Source organism: Mustela nivalis, assembly GCF_964662115.1.
Source record: "Mustela nivalis genome assembly, chromosome: 2".
Taxonomy (NCBI): domain Eukaryota; kingdom Metazoa; phylum Chordata; class Mammalia; order Carnivora; family Mustelidae; genus Mustela; species Mustela nivalis.
Genome location: NC_139021.1, coordinates 3,093,261 through 3,114,828, shown reverse-complemented (window position 1 = coordinate 3,114,828; position 21,568 = coordinate 3,093,261). Strand labels below are relative to the sequence as shown.

Genomic DNA, 21,568 nt, shown 5'->3' with positions numbered 1-21,568 from the left:
CCAGTGGGTTAAGCCTCTGCCTCGACTCAGGTCATGATTCCAGGGTCCTGGGATCGAGCCCGGCATCGGGCTCCCTGCTCAGCAGGGAGCTGGCTTCCCCGTCTCTCTCTCCGCCTGCCTCTTTGCCTACTTGTGATCTCTGTCTGTCAAATAAACAAATAAAATCTTAAAAAAAAAAAAAAGGTAATATAATGACAACTTTAAAGAGTTGGGGGGAAAATGTAAATTTAGAATTCTATATCCAGCAAAAATATCTTGCAAAATAAGAAGGAAATGAACACATTTGTACATTTCCAAAAGGTGCTAGAAGAATTCATCCCCTCATGGGCACACCTGCACAAGAAAGGCTAATAGATGTTCTTTAGGCGGAAAGGAAGTGATGCCAGGTGAAAACACTCCACAGCGGAGAACTGGGTGTGGTTCATATACGGGTAAACAGACCGTTTTCTTAATTTCCTTAAAATAACAGCATCCTACCGTGGAATTTATAATGTATACAGAAGTAAAATAAATGACAACAGCAAAACGACAGACAGGTCAAAGGAATTACACTACTATGAAATTCCTACATTTTATACAAAGTTACAGTCTTAACACCAAGTCGACTGGTGACTCCAAGGTGCGGACTGAAATGCAGAAAGTGATCACGTAAAAAGCCAAAAGAGGTAAAGGCACAAACTAGCCAAGGGAATCAATGGAACAAAGAAGGTCTGATGAGCCCAAAGGGAGAAGGGCAAAGAGAAACAAGAATAAAGAATAAAAAACAGTGGGACGGTGGCCCTCAACCGCAGGTAACTGAATTTACAGTTACATTGTATTTATGCAAATTGAACACGCCCATTAAGATCCGGAAATAGAGTAAGTCCCCGTGCTATCTACAATGGACGTACTTGAAACACACACACAGGTTGACAGGGGAAGTCCATACAGGCTACAGGCCAGCTGAACAGTAAGCTAGAGATGGCTGTGACTATACTGATAGCCAGGCAGAAAAGGCTTATTTTATTTATTTATTTAAATATTTTACTTATTTATTTGACAGAGACCACAAGTAGACAGAACAACAGAGGCGGGGGTGGGGGAGCAGGCTCCCTGCTGAGCAGACAGCCCCGATGCAGGGCTCGATCCCAGGACCCTGAGATCATGACCTGAGCCCAAGGCAGAGGCTTAACCCACTGAGCCACCAGGCGCCCGAAGAAAAGGCTTTTTAAACCAGAAGAGTTACAAAATATGGAGAATATGTCCTAGTGATAAACAGGTCAATTTATCACCGAAGACAAAAAACTATAAATGTGGGTATCTAGTAGGAGAGCTTCGAAACACATGAAATCAGAACGGTCCTGAAGGGAGACAAAGACCAAGCGGCGTCACAGCAGGACAGAACAATGACAATGGGTGTGAAGGATTGGGGCGGCGTCTACTCGCCATAAATTCCCAGACCCACCAAACTCAGGAGACACTTTCTTTTCGAGCGTCTGAACAACACTTAAGATCAACCACATGCTGAGCCATAAAATAAATTTCAAAAGAATCAAATCTTAGAGAGAATGGTCTGTAACCATAAAAGACTTAAATTAGCCACCAAAGACAACAGGGTATCAAAAAAAATTCCCCGAAGAGTTAAAATTTGAACACATTTCTTTCTTTTTTTAAAAAAATTTTATTTATTTGACAGAGGGAGATCACAAGCAGGCAGAGAGAGGGGGAAGCAGGCGCCCGATGTAGGGCTCGATCCCAGGACTCTGGGATCATGACCTGAGCCGCAGAGGCTTTAACCCACTGAGCCACCCAGGCGCCCCCAAATTTGAACACATTTCTAAAAACAAAAAAACATGGATTAAAGAAAATTCACAGGGAAAATGAGAGAATACTTTCAATGAAAATTATAATGTATCAAAACTTGTGGGCTGTAGCTAAAACCAGGCACAGAGGGAAACCTACAGCCTTAAACAAATGGACTGGAAAAGAAAGAAGGTTGAAATTTGATGATCTAACCTCAAAACGAATAGGGTAATAAAGATCAGAGAAAAGAAAACAGATAGGGGCATCCACAAACGAGAAAAATCAGCAAAGTAAAAAGCCGTTTCTATGCAAAGAAGGCTGTGACCGACAGCCCCGTGGCAAAGCCGATGAAGGAAAGAGACAGAAACAGAGTTTGCTCGGTGGGTCCCACCCACGTGAAAGGGACATTAGGAACCATTTCCGCCAGTCAACTCAACAACACGCAGGAACGGGATTCCTTGAGAGACGCAAACCACCGAACTGACTGACACAAAAAGAGACAGGAAATTCTGAACAGCTCAGTATCTGATAAAGAAATGAAACAGTAGGAAGAAAAGTCAAGGTCTGAGTCATTTCAGTGAAAAATTCAGTCACACATTCAAGAAAGAAATCACGCCCATCTTTCACGTTCCTCTTGCAGAATCCCGAGGAGGACGGAGCACCTCCCAGCCTGCGGGACAATGCCTCAAGCCCCTGCTATCAAAACCCAAGAAGAGAAATACAGGTCAATGTTTCTCGGAAGTAGAGACACAAAAATTGACCAAGAAATGCTAACAAATTAAGTCTGGCAATATATAAAAATAACTAATTGTGACTAAAGATGTGGGTCAAATAATACATCATGACTCACAGAAATTCATGCTAATTTAACACACAAAAAAATCAGTGTAATACACCTCCCTAATAGCAGGTGGGAAGGGGCCCCTGGGTGGGCTCAGTGGGTTGAGCGTCCGACTCTTGGTTTGGACTCAGGTCGTGATCTCAGGGTCGTGGGATCGAGCCCCACATCAGGCTCTGTGCTCGGCATGGAGTCTGCCTGAGACCCTCTCTCCCTCTTTCCTCCACGCCCCCCAAATAAATAAATCTTTAAAAATAAAACAGGAGCTAGGGGAAAAAAAGAAAAACTACCTGATTACACCAACAGATGCAGAAAAAGCATTTGGCAGAACTCAAAACCCAATGATGGGACATTTCTCAGCAAACTAGGGAGAGAATTCCCTCTGCCTAGTAAAGGGGCTCCGAGACAATCCTACAACCACCAGAACATTTTGTAGGTGCAGGCAGGATGATTCCCCCCAGGAGTGGAAACAAGGCAAGGAGGTCTGTTTTTACCACATCTATCCAATGTTATTTACACTGGGTTTCTTAGACACTGTAATGAAGTAAAAAAAATAAAATAAAAATAAGTAACTTGCTTTAGAAACTGGAAAGAAAGAAAACGACCTTTGTTAAAAAAAAATAATGAAAAACTCTTTAACATCCTTAAAGTACACAACCAAATGGTTTTGGTCTATTCACGGGGTTGTCCCCCTTAGAGAACCACAGCCCAAGTTTAGAAAACTTGCCATCACTCTGAAAAGAAACCCCACACTCGTTAGCAGTCGCTCCTTCTGAAAAACTTCCTTCCTGGACGATGAAATTTTAAAATACGACTTATATGAACATCAAAGAACACCAGGAACTTAAGAGAGCATAAACGGAAAGGCGTCTGTGTGGAACAGGAGGACTAAGTCCCACAAGAAGTTCAGGCAGACCCCGTCCATGGGGACGGCAGCCCTGTGTTCGGACCAGAAGATGCAACGGCGTCCGCTTTCCCCAACTGATCTGTGCTTTCAAAGCCACCGCAAGAGAGTATTCGGGGGCCTTCCTGGTAGCAGGGAAAATCAGCGGAGTCACCCCGCCCCCACAGGCACCCAGGTGAGTCGATGCGGAAAGAGAAGTCTTCTCAACGGACTCTAACTTCCCAGCACACGAGCATTCGTCCAAGATGGGCCACAGGCCTGAACAGACACACCGGCCCGGGGCACATGGGGGCTCGGGAGGTTAAGCCACCAACTCTTGGTTTCGGCTCAGGCCATGATCTCACGGGTCATGAGCTGGAGCTCCGAGTCAGGCCCTGAGCTCAAACCTGAGTCAGCTTGAAATTCTGTCTCTGCTCCTCCCCCTGCCTGAGCGCACACTCTCACACTCTCGCACACTCGTGCGCTCTCCCAAATAAAATCATACACACACACACACATATATATGTCATATGTATAATAAATAAAATCACATATGTGTGTGTGTATATATATATATACCCAAAATGTAATCTGCTTAAAAAAGAATACCTTGCTCCCTTCAGACAGACAAAGATTTCCTGGAGAGAACATACAATATCATAACAATTTTCAACATTTTATAGCTTGGATGTCAACAAAATTATAAAAATCTGCTCATTAAGAGACACCACTTAGTGCCGTGGCAAGCCTCAAACCAGGCAGAAAACCAACACCGACCTGTACCTCACACCGACCTGTACCTCACAATGACCTGTACCTCCCGTACATGACCGACTCCGACAGACCAGTAACAAAGATGCAAGGCAGGAAGAGGCTTTCACAGACACTTTATTAGAAAATACTATGTGGGGGCGCCTGGGTGGCTCAGTGGGTTAAGCCTCTGCCTTCGGCTCAGGTCATGATCCCAGGGTCCTGGGATTGAGCCCCGCATCGGGCTCTCTGCTCAGCAGGGAGCCTGCTTCCCTTCCTCTCTCTGCCTGCCTCTCTGCCTGCTTGTGATCTCTGCCAAATAAATAAATAAAATCTTTTTAAAAAAAAAAAAAAGAAAGAAAAGAAAAAGATATACTACGTGACGTGCAAATGTAGCGGAATCACAGCTACGAGCACAGGGAAAGTGCTCGACTCACTCTCAGGACGTGGAAATTGAAACCACGAAGAGAAACCAAGAGACACCACTGAAACCTCAAAACTCCCCAAGACTGACCGTCCCACACACTGAAGACATGGGACAACCAGAACCTCGCCCGGACGGTGGGAGAGCGAGGCCCAGCTGCCCCTCCGGACAGCCCCTTCGCGGTGTCTCACGCCGCTAAGCCTGCGCCTCCCCTGAGACCCGGCAACTTCACTCCTGCATCCAAGAGAAACGAAAACGTGCGTGCCCACAAAAGACTTCAACAGCTTTGTTCATGATGGCCAAACCCAGACAGCCCAAGCATCCAACAAGAGGATGAAGAAACTATGAAATACTCGTATCATGGGACAGTCCTCGGCAGTGACAACTAGAAGCTATTGAGCCACACAGCAATACGAGTCCGTCTCAACGACTCACGCCCAGTGCAAGGAGCAGGTCGCGGAGACGCCCCACAGGCTGTGCGAGTCCTCTGTGCCCCGGCCCCTCCCCCGCAGCAGGGAACAAACCAGCGGTGACACAGGTCAGAGCAGTGGCCTCGGGGCTGCAAGTGACGAAGAGGGCACAAGGAGACGCTCTCAGCCGACGGGCAGGCACAGGACCGTGTCCAAACACGGACCTACACCCTCAAACTGCATCAAGACGCGATGAACTACACGACATTTTTGGAAAAGGAACCGCACAGAAAGCTCCGGGGAAGGGCCTGCTGCGTGCGCAGGGGAGCCACGCGTCCGTCACAACCGGTAGAGGGTGAAGCGACAGATACCTGTTCACTCTCCTGGGGCATTTCTCCGGCTTGATGTCCAATTCGTAATGATAGATGTCAATTTTTGGAATGTCCATTTCAAAGAAGTTGGCCTGTAACTTGATGGTTCTCCCGGAGGTCCCGAAGTCGGGTCTAGGCGGAGGCTTGAAGGCATATCCTTGGATGGGCGGCGGCGGCGCGGGAGGCGCGAGCACTGGAAGGGCCAAGAGAACGCGGGTTACCCAGGGAGCAGCGGCTTTCCCGGAGCTCGTGCGCCGCCGCCACCGTGCAGCCCGCCCTTCCCAGCTCCCGCGGACCCGCTGTCACACGCCGCCCCCCACAGCGGGGCGCACGAGGGCCCCTGCCACGGCTCGCCCGGGGCACCACTTCCTCCCCCCACCCCTCCTCCAGGGGCTTCAGACAGCTGTGCTCCGGCGCCCGTCCGCGCCATCTCTCCCGTCCCTGGAACCACAACGCACGCCCTTCCCCGCAGACCAACAGCACATTTCCACAAAGGGGGGCCTCAACGTCAAGCCACCTCTTGACTTCAAAGGCACCGCAGTGGCTCACGGCTCATGTGTGTGTCTGTACATCGCTGCCCTGTCTTTGCATGTGACAGAGACCGGGAAAACGGGACCATGTGAATTCTCAGGAGACGAGACCCAAGGGTTACGATGCATACGGGGGCCAAGAACCCCACGCTGGGGGCCCTGCATTCTCGGGTGAGTCGTTCACTTAAGCAAGGGATGTACTCCTCCCCCACAGACAGTAGACAGAAACTTCACCCCACGCAAATTTTCACTAATTCTAGTAAAGTTCACACTGTGGCTTAGGAAAAGAAATCAACTAAATAATTTTCCAATAACAGAATACTCTTAATTTTTGCTTGTCTTTTTTTTAAAATCCTCGTTAAAAAATAAAAAAAGAGAGAGAGAGAGAGAGAAAGACAGAAAAAAATCCCACATACTTCAATCCCTGCTGATATTTACCGGAAACGAAAGTACGCTACTAAGAATAATTTAAGCTGTTTTTACTGCATTTCTGACCTAGAAAAACTCAGAGCCCTTCAGTTACTCTTTTTGTTTTGTTTTCTTTCTACGAGAAAACAAACATGCTTCAAAGGTTGTTATTCTCACTGAGTTGTACCACCTGGAACCCTCCAGGTCTGTCTCACGGAGCAACTCTGACCGTAGATGCCGTGTTTACAGACTCGCACACCACACACCAGCCCTTCAACAAGCACACTCGTGTGCCCCTTACTCCTTACTCGTGTAACGTCCGGGACGGAGGACACAAACATGAACAGTGCAGGCAGCTCCCGGGGCCCCTCCCGGAGCAGCATGGGGACGCACGCCAGCAGAGGACTGGGCACTGGGCGGGTCTGCTCCCCGCAGGCACAGGCTACGCGTGATCCTCGGCACTACAGACCCTGCCCCTGCCCAGGAGCGGACTGCACCGTCTGCCCGCACGCCCTCCCTGCTCCTAGGCAGAAGCCTAATCTACAAGATGCATCTTGCGAATACAGAAGCACAGCAGAACCGCACACGAGTTGACAACTGTGCCCCAGGAAGTGCCCAGCCACACCAAATAAGGGCTTTCCAGTTTACACGGTGCTTTTCACATGTTTCTTGACTGTGCATCACAGCTACGGAGCCAAGATGTTGCTTCTGAAAAGGGAAGCTGTCCAAGGCTCAGAGAGGAGCAGCGAGCCGGGGTGCCCGTTTCTGAAGCAAGGCTTCCTTCCGCCCCTCAGCGGCCATTTGTCCCCAGCTAGAGGGGATGAGTTTACTGTCCTAAAATCTAACCACTGGCACAGACATGCCTGCAGCCCATTTCTCTGGCTGAGCCCGTTTCTCCTGTCTCCGTGATACCTACCACTTCCGGAGAACCGCCGCGGGAAACTAGGGAACCTGCCACGGCCCGTGTCACTGACCCGGGTCAATGAAAGCGGTGGGAAAACACAACGGCGATACGTTCACGGAATACGTGACTTCACAAGCTATTTCTTCCTTGCTTCTAGCTTTTAACCCGAAAATCCTGAGAGCTCTGGGCCGGTGTGCAGAGTACAGGACCACAAACCAAGCCCTGACGGTGCCCCAAGCAGAGCAGGGGGCGGTCCCCGCAGCTTCAGGCCCCCGGGAAGGAAAGGCTCCTAACATGAGGATACAGAGTCCGGCCCAGCCTTGCCCTCGGGGAGATCCGGGACTCATGCCTCTTGAGGAGTCGTAAAATGCTAAGACAAGCGGGACTGGGACCCGGAGGGGACCTCGCCCAGGCCAGGCGGTTGCTTTTGTGGGGGTCAGCTCTTGGCCCAGGGGAAGATGATGTTCTGAGATGAAAACCCAATGCCGACCAGCACACACACCTTCTTCACGGTCAACACAGATGACTCCGAAAATTAATTCCAGTGTCACCTAGAGAGCAACTCGCCATGCGCGCCCTTCCCGTGGCCCATCTCCGCTCACCTGCGCCGCAGGAGGAACAGAGAAGCAGAGATGCCGGGAGCCATGGACAAGTGGGGGGGGGGGCGCTCCACGCCCCAAGCCCACGGCCCCAAGCTTGGTGAGCGCGTGCTACGGAGATGGGGGACGGTCCTCAGCTCAGCCTCCCCTGCCTCCCCTCCCCATCAACATCTGCTGAATACAGGACAGCCTAAGAGGAGGATCTGGGGGGGCTTCACCAGAGAAGATGTCCCTGAGCGGCTCAGTGGGGACTTCACCCCAAAACCCGACCCTGCGGTAAGACCCCAGGTCCTCTCCAGCTGTGCTGACGCCGGCCACCCGTGCTGGTCCCAGCACCCTCCCCGCCTCCAGGTGCTCCCAGCTTCTCCACCCTCCGCGAGACACGCTGCTTCCCTCTGCTCAAAGGTCCACCGGATGCCCAGGCCCGCATCTCCCCCGCCCCACGGCCCCAGCAGGTGCACCCCTCCCCACCGGCCACGGGGCACGCGGTCCTGCTGGGAATGTGCTTCCACTGTGTCCGCGCCATCGGACTGCTGCCCCGGGGGGCGAAACCCTGGGGAATAGGAAGGCGACCCCTCCTTCCTCATCCAGGAGCCCTGGACGGTCACCGCAGGAAGGGACCTCGGCAGGGGGGAAACGGCGGGTCCGAGGCCAGCACAGTCCCTGGCCCACCACCGACGCACCCGCGAGTTGCACCACTGACCGAAGCGCGTTACAAGGGCCGGGGAGCCCCAGCATGTAAGCCGGCACGGGTAACGCAGGCGACGAGTGTTTGCGGAACTGCTGCTGGGAACTCGGCACACGTGCTCAGAAATTCCATTTTTAGAGCCACGTCTCCATCAGTGAAAGGGAGACGTAGTGAATGAGTAATCAACTTCCTATATGAGCAACTGGGTCACGGCAACTGGGAAGTTTTGCTGTTTTTTTTTTTCTTTCTTTCTTTTTTTTTTTACAGGCGCCGTGGAAAGCAAGCCTGTCGCTGTGTTCTATGTAAGGCTTCTGCGGGACGGGGCTCTCCTCCCCAAGAAATCCAGGTCTCAGGGCGGGGGTGTCACCCGCCTATTTTCATGGGAGGGTCCCAGAGCAGGCTGTGTGACACCTGCCCCACGCACCACCTCCTGGCAGCCCCCTTGCCAGAGCGGGGCTTCTGTCCCAGCCCTCCCTAAGTAACGGGTGCACACACAGGACAAGAAGTGGGGTGACCAGAGAGTCAAGACTTGTAGAGGCTCTCCCACGTAGCAGATAACTGAGAGCCTGCGGGTCTGGGTCACCTGTCTTCTTCACTTAACTACAGGTCACAGAGCACTTTCCACAGTGGCCTCCATGGGCGACTGCCTACCGAACACGTGGTCTCGCTTCCCCACCTGTGATGACGGACAGGGACCAGGTGGCCGCTTTCATACAGTGCGGTCTTCTCTGACGTCAAAACACACACTCACTACAGAAGATACAAAAAAATACAGAGAACAGAAAAGTTGCCTGTGACGCCACCAGAGGTAATCCCTGTTCAAAGTCAGTCTCTGCACACACGCACGACACACAATGTGTGCACCTGCGCTGACACAACCATGCAGACTTCTCCCTGACGGCTTTCATCTAACGTCCTATTACGCAATTCTCCACAACGAATCTTCGCTGAGGGCCGTGCGCACGGAGCCGTCTCCTGCCGATGCGTCTCAGTGGTTCCCAAACATCCCTGTAAACAGTACGCGCTGCGCTGAAGACCCACAAAGGAACGCCTCTACCTGTGTCCTTGGAGCGGCAGCAGGGGCCCACCGGAGGGCTCAGCGCACGAGGGGGACCCTGCCTTCCGCAGCACCTGCCGGGGGCTCCCGTGCCACCTATGGCCACTGCCACCCTTGCACCCGCACACGGAGAACAGACTGCCCGATCGACGCGCGGCCCTCACTGGCTCGGGCTCCAGGTTTCTGGTCTCTACAACGAAGGACTTGCTGACCAATTAATGCCCTGAATCTGACCCCAGGTCAGGCACGGACGCACCCCCAGGAACACAGGGTCTGAGTGAGAGGCCGCAGTGCACAGACAGGAACGGGGTCCTGAGCCCAGATGCCGGGCCTCGGAATCTGCAGGACGAGCATCTTCCCCAGGGCTGCTGCGAGCCCTGCCCAGCCCGCCGCCCCGCCGGCCTCCACCTCTGCCCTCCCTGCTACCGGGACCCACACGTCAGAGGCCTCTAGGCCATGGGCACACCACCGCTTCACGGCTCAGCCTGGGAGCTGTGTCTCCTGCTCCTCCACACAGCCCGTCAGGCCTTTGGGGTGCCCTGGGCCCCCTCAACCACTCTGCTCGTTTCAGTCACTTCCCGGGGTCCAGGTGACCACATGATGGGTGTCCTTCCAGGACACATGTCTGTCGGCCTCAGAACCCAGCCAGGAGCCATCCACGTGCCCACCGAAAGGACCCAGGAGACATGTACAGGAGACCAGACCCCCCACTGCTCAGCTTCCCACACCCCAGACGTCTACACTGGCGTTCTGTGGTTTTTCTCTTTTTGCTGTCCTGGCTTCCTTGAGAAACAAGTGAGGCCCAAGGCCCATCTCCGCCGCAGGAGCTGCCAGGAGGCGGCACGCACCTGCTCTTCGGTCCTGCCTGGCCTCTCCCACAGCCTTCATAGGGCAGCTCGTCTGGCCTCCTCAAGTTCAAGTCCCGCCACCAGGTGTCCCTCAGACCAGGCCTGACCAGGCCGAGTGCCCTGGAGCCAGGGCCCTGAGAGTGAGATGCAGGGCCCATCACCTGCGGACCCCGGCCCTGGAGAGGGAGAGTCAAGGGGAGCACCCCTGAGCCAGGAGGTCTCAGCCCGGAGCCCGCGCAGACAGCTCGGAGGGCCAGCCCGGAGCCCGCGCAGACAGCTCGGAGGGCCTGTGAACTTGGGCTGAGCTCCAAGTGAAATGCATCGCTCCTTTCCCTCATGAGCAAGGACAACCAACCACACGAGGACATACCTGGGACATGGGGAAACAGAAGGCTCCCCGGCCACATGGCGGCGAACGGGTTCCAACCCGCTGCTACTGTGGGGCACTGGGGGGCTATCAGTTGGGTGCCTGACCCCTCTCCCAGCTCGTGGGTACATGCACACTCTCTCTCTCTCAAATAAGTAAAAAACCTTTAAACTCACTGCTACTTCAAAACCATGGTATTTACTAGACTGGCTGCCGGACCCTCACTAAACGTGGTAACGTTTGTTCTGTTACTCTGTTAACTGTACTTCGACATGACCAGCTTTCCTCGTCATCCTATGTGTCTCGTCCTGTGCCTTGAAAAACATTCTTATTCTACCCATTACCTTGACCAGCCTGACAAAGGGCTTCATGACCCCGAATGCATGAGAACCGCCTGCTCCAAGGGGATGGGATGGCCTCATCTCTAAGCAGAGAAGATGGCGTCTCAGTTCCCGATAATGTCACAAACCAACACCGCCCCCCCAGGTTCGTGGTGGGGTGACGGTGGGGGGGGTGGCTAGCTGGTCCTCGGACACGGAAGGCCCCAGAGGCAGCATCACACCCTGCAGGCCTGCAAACCAGGCGTCTGTCTCCGCGGCTGCCCCCCCCAGCGCCTGTCCCCGATGTGATGTGAGCTCATGATTTACCAGCTGCCATGGCAACCGGCTGGCCAGGCTCACCGCACAGGCTGCCTACCAGGCAGGGGCTCGGCGCTGGGAATCAGACATCAGACGTCCTGCTAAGGCCTGACAGCATGGGCTTGTGTTCAAAACGGGAGGCCCGTCTTCATCCCAAGACCAAACCTGTACATGGTCTCAGGACCCCACAGCTCTGCCCATTCACCTAGAAGCAAATCGGGGGGAAGAAGTGAGCAGTCACCAGGCAAGTTTACCTGGTGACGAGCACAGAAAGGCCGCAGCAGACAAGCATCGTTGTTCCGAGAAGCTCTTCATTTCTGCTGTTTTCTAAACACCGAAGCACACGGAACAGAATTCGTACAAACCCTGCGTAACCCGTGCGGCCTACACTCTGGCAGGAGACACTGGCTTGGAGCAGCCTCGGCCCTGCACCCAGCCTCCTCCCTACCGCCACTGCCCCTGCGCCTCACAACCAGGACCAACGCCAATGTCCTGGCGCCGGCTTCCACCATCAGGCCAAGAGCAACATCCCTGGCCACTGAGGACACGTAATAAACAGCAGAATTTGGGGCCGGAAGTCACCTTGGAAACCGTGGGGAGACAGTAACTCACCCTTTCCCCCGAAACCTGCTCTGAGTCACGGAGTTGGGGTGAGCCTGGCTCCAGGAGGGTCTGGGAGCTCCGCCTGGGGGAGGGGCCCGAGAGGAAGCCCACGGAGAGGGGAGCCTGGGGCTTCCCACCCCCGCGAGGGCTCCCTTCACCACATCTTACTAGCAGCCCAGCATCTTCCAAAACAAAAGGACCTGGGTGACTCTTTGCCCTTGGGTAACTTAAATGTTCCTCGATACAGTAGCTCACAGAGTCATTAAATTAACACAGAGTCTGGCCCTCGGTGACTGGCAGGTAACTACCGGTCCAGGCTCTGGATTAACTGGCTGACGTGCCGCTTGCTGTACTGGCTGTAGGGCCAGCAACACAGCGTTCCTCCAGGAAGGGAGCCCAGCCCACCAGCACCCATGTCTCAGCGGGACCAGGACAGTCAAAGATCTGCCACCGAACACCATCCTTCCAGAGCCTCGAAGCAGGCATTGGTATTCAATGTCATGTATCCTCCATTTCCTTCTAGAATTCTGTTTTCACTAATACTGGGCATCAGCCAGAAATTATGAAGACAAGAGAAAGTGACAAAAATAGCTCAAGGCCGTCCAGGCCTCCTAGGCCACAACGTGGGCCAGGCCGGGCGCCAGCTCCTTCAGGCTTCTGGGCATCCCTGGAAGAGGCAACAGCAGCTTTGGGGCTGAGTGACTCGTCAGGGTCCCCGGCTGGGCAGTGGCTGGGTAGGACCACCACCCAGGTCCGTGTCTGCTGTACCTCTGCTTTCACCATGGGCTAGAAAAGGACAGGTTCTGAAGGCTCCCGGGGCCCAGACCAGAGAGCAGAAGCCGTCCGACCAGCACTCTCCTGCTACAACCAGGACAGACAGACAGACAGGCTGCCACTCAGCGCCTTCACCTGTTGCCTGCACAGGCAGCTATGGCTTACGGCCCCCCCAAGCCACTGAACACAACCGCAGCAGCCTCTCTGGGGAGCTGAATGGGGCCATTCTCAGAACAAAGCGCTACGAATGCAGACAGGGACATGGGCTCCCGTCAGCTGGAGAGAAAAGAGAACCACACTGTGTGCAAACCAGTGTTAGACCAGGCGACCCACCAGCCGACCGGAAGGAAAAGAAGCCAAAACCCCAAACCAAGCGCGCCCGAGCTCCCAGAGAGACGGGTTTCTGTCTGGCCGAATGCCAAGACAGGGAGGTTCCGCTCCCACATCCGGTGCAGGCCGCGCGGCCTAGAGGAGACGAACCCAGCCGGGTCGCGGTCTGGGTCACGGTCACCCTCTCTAACAGCCAGCGCTCACCCCCGACCCCAACCTCCGAAGCCCACCTTGGCCTATGAGCTCCCACACTTGCAAGGGCACGAAGAAAGTAAAATGGGACATGGAGGGGACACACTGGGGGGGGGGGGCGGTTCCCAGAGGCGGCCGGGGGCTCAGCAGGTGTGCATCATCACGGCCTAGGAGAACTCCGCGCTCAGCACACCGGAACCCGGCGTCTGGGCTCAGGACGCAGCTGGCCCCACACCGAGCTTCAAGGGAATGCTCGGAGCTAGCCCGGAGGGTGGGGGGCTCCGAAAACACCCCAAGGCTGACAGACCATCCGATGAGTCCCTTTCTCCAGCATGGGGCGTGTCCACAGCCACGGGAGGCGCTCGCTTCTGCCCTTCACCCTGGGGCAGGTGTGCGCAGCACCTCCCACTCTGGAGGAGGGTGAGGAGAGACAGAAGAAGCAGACAAAACCCCAGGCAGGCTCCCAGGGCAAGGGGGCGGCGGGGGCGGCGGGAATGATAGCCCCGCAGGGAAAGAAGCCAACCATGGAGTCAAAGAGCTGTTCTCTAGAAATGTGTCACCTTCATGCGGGCCACAGTTCCTGTAAATCTTTTCATTTCTTCCTCTCTTGGTAAAAAAAACCCTCTGGGAAATTCCAAGCTGTTGTAGCCTGATTCTTGGCAACACCCGAAAAAGTGGCCCTGGGAGGCAATGAGGGAAGAGGGGGGTGGCCGGCCACTCTGCGGCAGTGGGGGTGGGGGTGGCGAGGGGGCAAGGGGCTGAGCACGGCAGGTGCTCCCAGGTGACCGCACGGTCCTGGCAGGTGCCCACGGCAGGGGGAGGGCGTGGGGGGGAGGCGGCAAGCCAAGCGGGCAGGAAGATTGCTACTGAACTGCCTCAGTCAACTCTTGTGGTTGAACGAGTAATACTCCAAAAATATTTTAACCTCGTTTCAGTGAGCGATACGCATGCCTCAGGATACATGACACCTACGTAGAGTCTAGGGCTGGTTATGAGCCACACACCCAACTGCCCTCAAGTCAGTGACTAACAGGACGGCTCTTCATCTTCGTTGGAAACGCTAAGAATTTCACCCACAAAGGATTTTTAAACAGGCTTTGGTGAACCAACCTCCAGTCATCATTTAAAACACGATTTCTTTGAGCAACGGTCCCCAAAGTCATCTCTGTGATCTGTAAATAGAAAAATTTCCCATAAAAATTGTTTCAATAAACTTCCCCCCATGTCAAAGACACCTCCTCTGACCCGACCCATCTGTCCACAGTATGACAAAAACGGGAATAAACACAAGGGAGAATTAAAGAAATACTCGTAAAGCGTATATTCCCTCCCACCAAAGCATCAGCCCAATGACTGCCATGAGCACCACCCGCGTGGGCTCCGCTCCGTGGCCCGACACTCCCGTGAGCTTGTCACAGGACTTCACCACGCGACGTAAGCCCGTCTCAAAAGCTCCGTGAAAACACGGACCACCCCATGGTGCATTTGCCTCACGCTTCTCCACGGCGCTCACCATGTCCGACTTTCTCTTGATTCTGTGATTCTCTGGCTAGTAACTGCCTCGCCCACTAGAACGAAAGAGACGCCACGGCAGGGATTATGTCTGCTTTTGTGCAACTGTTGAATGAATGAATGAAGAGATGAATAAAAGAATATCTCAGTGTCACACGCTTGGTAGAAACACCTTCCCTTGTTACTCAGTGTCAAGCGTTTCGTGGCACAAACACGATGCGTCCGGTGAAGACGATCCTCCGTCTCCCACGCTCTGTCTCCACCACTGCGACGAGAGAAGCCACGTTTATCAAGCATCTCCGAGACTCGGGTGCGCTCCAGGCGCCTCCGCCTCTATCCTCACATCCACCCTCCTGGACACAGCTCGGGGCTCCCTGGAGGGTGACTCGGTGCCAGGCCAGCGGGGCCCTCTGCCGGCATGGCCCACGGAATGGACCAACCTCCCTCGCAGAGAGCTCTTGGGACATCTCCTGTACTTGAGGGACATCTCCTGTACTTGAGGACCATCTCCTTCACCAAAGAACCTAATCCTTCTTTTCATCACCCCAAGCCTACCAGAATCTAACCCACCGCCCTCCTGTTCCCTCCCTCTTCAGCAGGAAATTCAGAACTTCTTGTGCTCTTTGACAGTGACGAATCCCTCTTAGTTACCAAGCACATCTCTGGGCAGCAGCAGGACCCACAGAACTGCCCCTTCTGGTGCGTGGGTTGGTTCACACTCTCCCACGACACCTGCGGAAGCGTCGGGGCCCCCGGTGCGCCGGGCCTGCCGCAGAAACCTCCACACGCACCTTCTTGTCCACTCCCCACCCCGGCTCAGGCACAAGTGATCCCCAGGTACATATGGGACAGCAAGCAGGTAAGGGACAGGGACAGCTGGGCTCAGCCCAGGTCTTGTTGCTAGCAGACCATGTGAGCCCTGCCGCCGGGCCAAGCGGACTCAAGTCCTTTGGAGACAGTGGGTATACTGAAGTCAGACGCATGTTTTAAAGAGATGGGTGACCTAGCAGTGCATAGTAACACAGGACCCCAGGTTCACTCAGTTAGCACTCGGCACACGGTGACAGCTGCCGTGGCAGGTCTGTGTGCCCAGCTCCCTGAAGCATTCCCGGTACGCTGACTCTGATTCCACTCCCGCAGCATTTCCTGAGCACCAACGGCGTCCCTGTCCTCAGGAGCGGCCGTGAGGACGGGGCAGGGTGGGCTGAGACGGCATTTCAGTTCGTGGGTCGGCAGAGCAGGGACGGCTGAGGGACACGCAAGGTGAGCTCCCCAACCTCTTCATGACAAGACAAATCCCAACCAAACACAAATTGTAAGAGTTGACATTTCTAAGTGAAACAAAGACATCCTTAGAAATACTTCAAAATTCAATAAACTTCTATAATCTGGGAGTCCGAATGCTTTCGCTCTTGGAACCAAAATGCGGGGGTCACCAAGACAAATCTGACTATGTAAGATTTTTAAAGCTTCTCTAATTGCCCTACAAATTCAGAAAATTTTATGACAATAAGTTCACAAATGCGAAAATATAAACCTGGATATACAGAGTTTATATAAATTAATAAGGCTTTGGGGCTCCTGGGTGGCTCAGTTGGTTAAGCATCTCAATCCTGGGATCGAGCCCCGCCCTGGGCTCCCTGCTCAGCAGAGAGCCCGCTTCTGCCTCCCCCTCTGCATCTCCTGCTGTGCGCACTCTCTCTCCATCAAATAAATAAAATCTTAAAAAAAAAAAAAAGTAAAATAAACTACTACAAAGAATTTAAAACTCCCACAGGAAAGTGGGCATTGACTATGGCTGACAATGTCAATGAAATACTAGTAGCCAACAAACAGAAAACATACCCAGCTCTCCATCCAAAAAATGTGAATGAAAACTGTAAATTTTTTTTTTGCCTAGCTGATATTTACAAGAGCTTTGAAAAAATGATCACTCTCTTAAGCTCAATGGTCTTGAAGGTGTATTTCAGAAATCTTTTAAGATCATGTGCCCTTTGGTGGAGTAACTCAAGATGGAGGCCTTTATCCTAAAACACGCAGACACGTGCACAGAGCACTTACCCTCTGCCAGAGGACAGGAAGGTGTGACTGCTCACCGGGGAACGTGTGCTGCGCTCATCTACTGACCCTGTGTGTCTTCACCATCACGGGAAGAGGTCCTATGGGGTTGAGTGGGAGGAAGCTCCAAGAAGGGGTCCGTGCAAATCCTGCATTTGCACACACACATCTGGTGCAGGAACGGGAAACGTACAGAAGCCTCATAAAACTGAATATCCATGGTGATTATTTCTAAGAGCTCACATTACAACTCGCTCTTCTTGGTGTCTTATTTAAGTGGGTACATTATATTTATTATTAGAGAAATAATAGTAAAGCTATCTTTTAAAAACTGATGAAAGCAACTTTGAATAGAATCAGGGAGGGGGTGCGGGTGTTTACTGTTCTAGTTGTCTCAGTTTAACAGTTTCCAAACTTAAATAAAAAGATGTACACACCGCTGGTACCCCACTTAACAGACATCCGGAGAGGTTTAAAAACTTGCCCAATTCAAGATCTGAGGCAGATGTGTGATGATTCCCACGTATATTTTAAGTCCCCATCCACAGCCCCACAGATGCACACAGGTGGAGGGGTGGGCACCTGGCTCGGAGGAGACGCTCCGTAGTCTATAGGATGGGCGGCTACAGGCCACCTGCCAGGGCCGCCAGGTGCATCTGACCCCAGTTCCACCCTGCGAGGCCCCGTCCCAGGGAACCCCACGGGGCTTGCCAGTCCCTAGGACTTGCCCGAGGGTGCCCCACAGGGCAGGATATAAACCCAGCCTTGTCCCAAACCGCTCATGCTCTTCTGCGTCACTGCAAGCCAGCCTGTTAAAGTATAACATTAAAGCCATGATTTGGGTTTTATAGCCCAGATAAAGGGAACCCATACTGAAAGTGCATAAAAGGAAAAGAAACTTAAGAGACCTATTTCCATTCATTTATAAATGTGCCCCACGGCCCTAGCTCTGCAGGAAGCCCGCTACTTTGCACAGCTGTCTGACTCATGATGGTGGGGGGGGGGTCCTCCGTCTCCCCCCTTCAGCTTACACGGTTCCATCAGTTTCTGAGGCAGCTGGAAACCACCTCACGTACCTAAAATCTTCCAGCATGCACAAGCCGGGGGTCTCAAAGCTGAGCTCACACCACCACCACCACCCCCACGCAGTGGCACCACTGATCCCGGGGAGTGCAGCACTGATACCCGGGCAGGTGGGGCCACGATCTGGCTACAGCCCCGACCACCTAATGCAGGTAGCACCAACGTTTTACTTGGGTTTTTTTGTTTGTTTGTTTTTTGTTTTTTTTAATGGAAAAGAAAACAGAATGCTGAGCACATCTCATCTCTGGGCTAGCACTCGCTATAAGCACAGCCAGGTGCCGCACGCACACACAGCCAGCCATGAGCAGACCCGGGGAGGCAGCCGTGGCCCAGGCGTGGCAGCCACGGCTTTTCCTCTCTGCTCTCCCGGCGGGGAAGGCATGGCCATGGAGTGGCTTCCCGGGCCAGGGCTCACTCCTGACTTTAAGCCTTAAACGTGGTAATGGGCTCAGACTAAGCAGCATCCCAGTGTCTCCAGCAAACGCAAACCCACGGAAACCGGATCCATCAGTATTACCTCGTGAAGCCCGATGTATTTTAAGAGAATAGGAATCAGGAAGAAGAAAATTATATCAAAAATGAAAAACCACAGCTTTGGTCCTGTCCCATGAGGCTACAAAGTGAAGTCTCAACTTTTTGCCCATCTTGAAAAGAATAAACATCTGTTTTTATCAGCAAGGCAGTGAAACCCACCGTCTCTCCGTCATCTGCAAACACATGACCTTGTCATCTGCCATCTGGGGAGTGGAGAGGTGACACGGGGCACCCAGGCTGCAGGGCGCCTGTCTACCACCGAGGAATTCTGTGTGGCCCAACACAGAAGGAAAAGGAGGAGGAGGAGGAATGAGACCAGACAGTGCCATGGGCGGAGGGCCCCAGAAAGCAGTGCAGCTGCTCAACAAGGCAGCCCAGGCGGGAAAGGGACATACACAGGAGCCCCCCCGAGCCTGACGCAGGATAAAGTCGGGGCTTCTTCAGACACAGTGAAGCCATCACACCCAAGAGAAGCATCTTAGCCCAAGGCAGCAGGACTCAGCAGGATCTGCTCCCTTAGGGGCAGGTACTTGGGGAATGACATCACCAAGCCACTGCTTCACACCCGCCGCCAAACCCGGCCAGCATCCTGACCTGCCGTCATGTCACATTCCTTCTGGTTTAACCCAGTTACTTCCACAGAATCTTATCCAGGACAACCCCCTGCCCGTCCCCCATTCCCTGCCGGGCCCAGCAGCTGCCCCAGGAGAGCACCTCCACCTCTCCATTCAAATGAGCCTGCCAGGTGGTCGGATTCCTGGTGGCCCCGGGCTCTCCATATACGGGTCACCCTGACACTAGGGCAGGCCCCCCACTCAGCTTCCGCCTGCCCTCTCCCTCCCCAACCCACCCTGCCGCTCTCTTTCTCCCCTAAAAACCAGAGCTACGGTGGGGGTCATCTCTCCTGGAAACCCTGCAGGGCCCAGAGCCATTGGAGCGCCGGCCACCTTCCGGCGGGACGATCCTTCCAATGTGGCCGCTCACCAGACCGACCTCCCTGCCTGTCCAGTTCTGTGCTCTCGTCCAGGGTGTTCAACCAGAGCCTCACGACAGCACCATGCCGTGCTCTGCAGTCCACCGCCCCTCTGTGACTCCTCTATCCCACGTGCACGCAGCCGGCGCCAGAGTGCCCTTGACCTTGGACTTCAGAGGTTTGCGGCCGAGCTGCAGGCCTTCCACAGACCCCGAGGCTGAGCTGCAGCTCGGTGCCCGGCTGGCAGGTGCACCTCTGCTGCAAAAGCCCGTGGTGACGGGGTCCCCAGCCACAGGGACAAGCACTCGCCCCACCGGGGAGGTCCGGGCAGCCGTCCAGCAGAGGCAGCTCGCACAGACGGACAGTGGCCCCAGCAGACGCTCCTTGTGTTGTCTGAGAATCAAGACTGTCTCACGGGTGACACAAGAGACAAACCTGGCGACGTCGAAGGAACTTCTCGGACCTAATAAAAGGTCAACCAATAGAAACCTCCTGAACAGCACTCCCGCTAAAGGGGTACTTGCAGGATTTCTCCTGAGCTCAGAACCGAACAGCAAGGCTTGAAATCGCCACTTCAGCAGACTTGAGCACGTACAGTCACAGAAGAAAAAGAAAAAGAAACAAGCAACACGCCTTGAAATAAGCCCACGAAAGGGCCACAGGGAGCCGGCACGACCTCCTGTGTGAAACCAGGATGGAATCCGCAGAAACTGTTGGAACTAAAAAGAATCCAACGAGCTTCCTGAAAACAAGACTAAAAATCCACTGCATTCCTACACCTGAACAGCTACTAATTAGGAAAATGACTTTTACAAAGATGCCATTTACAAACAACAAAAACCACAGGTACAAAGAAGGGCCAAGGAGAGACTCTGCTGCAAAGATATTTCCTTAATTAGTCCTGAGCTCAGTGATTGCCTCTGCCATCTGGCCTCGTGTTAACGAATGTTCTCTGTTCAGACCCCTGCCGCACGCTGGTATGTCAGCATCACGGGGGGCTTAAAGATCTAAGAAATGTTCGCTTGTTCACAGAAAAAGGAAATCAGAGGGGAGCCTGCTGGTCTAATCGGTTAAACATCCGGCTCTTGATTTTGGCTCAGGTCACGGTCTTGAGGTGGTGAGATGAAGCCCCGCCTCGGGTTCTGCACTGGGTGTGGAGCCTGCTTGAGATGCGTGCTCTCTCTGTCTCTCCCTCTCTTTAAAAAAAAAGAAGAAGAAGAAGAAGAAGAAGCAGCCAGATTCTGGGTGATTTCCTGCTGGAACGGAGGCGGTGGGACGTGTGACTCTATGATATCCCAGGACCAGGGACAGCTACTCCCCAGCAACAGCTCCCAGTTACTACAACCCAAGCACCAGGTGCCCAGACAAATGGCCCCTCATCTTCCCTGTGATGCTGGCGACACATCCGGCAAGGCAGGGGGGTTCACCATTCTGCAGAAGAGACACAGATGGCCACGGGTGCACTGACTCGCCCGAGGTCCCCCAGATCCACAGTAGGAGAGCTGGGACCTGGACTCAGGCACCTCTGATTCCGAAGCCTGGACTCACCGGGCAAGCCGCAATGCCTGCTCTGGCTGCCTGGCCAGATCAGGAGGGCCTGGAAGGGTCAGGAGCTCGTAGCTGCTGTGATGTGGGATGGCAGAGAGCGGAAAGCGCTCACACAGGGTCAGGCTTTCCCGTGCCCCCGTCGGTCAAGAACACCAGGTTCCTGATGGCTATCCTGAGCCGCACAGCCAGCTCTGAGGCTCTGCTTCTTGCCGAGGCAGGTCCTGAGTGTTTTGGAAGGACAACACGGCAACTGTTTTAAAGCAGCCCAAATCCTCTACTATTGAGAGCCGGGGTCCGAGTCCCCTCCCCCTGAGTCTGGGTCAGAAAGCGCCATGCGGCTTCCTTCCACTCCCTGGGAACGTCTGTTTTCCAGATACTTCCTCCTGACACGCTTCCTCGAAGAACAACCCAAGCCACACAGAGAGGCCGCATGGGCACTCTGGCCAGCAGTCCCCACTGAAACC

At 53.9% G+C, this 21,568-nt stretch overlaps 1 protein-coding gene across 3 annotated transcripts in view; it reads right to left on the bottom strand.

The window, feature by feature from the left end:
• AGO2 (argonaute RISC catalytic component 2) overlaps positions 1 to 21,568 on the bottom strand; it is a 105,568-nt gene that overhangs the window by 54,027 nt on the left and 29,973 nt on the right. For 2 of the 3 annotated variants that reach the window (XR_014308794.1, XM_082720694.1), the window contains exon 2: positions 5,459 to 5,651. Coding sequence is in view for 2 of the 3 variants with exons in the window: in XM_082720694.1 (XP_082576820.1) it covers positions 5,459 to 5,651 (193 nt within the window). In the remaining variant the exon portion in view is untranslated. Of the gene's footprint in view, positions 1 to 5,458; positions 5,652 to 14,506; positions 14,569 to 21,568 lie in introns of those variants that run through there. The other variant, XM_082720695.1, reaches the window with a different exon arrangement.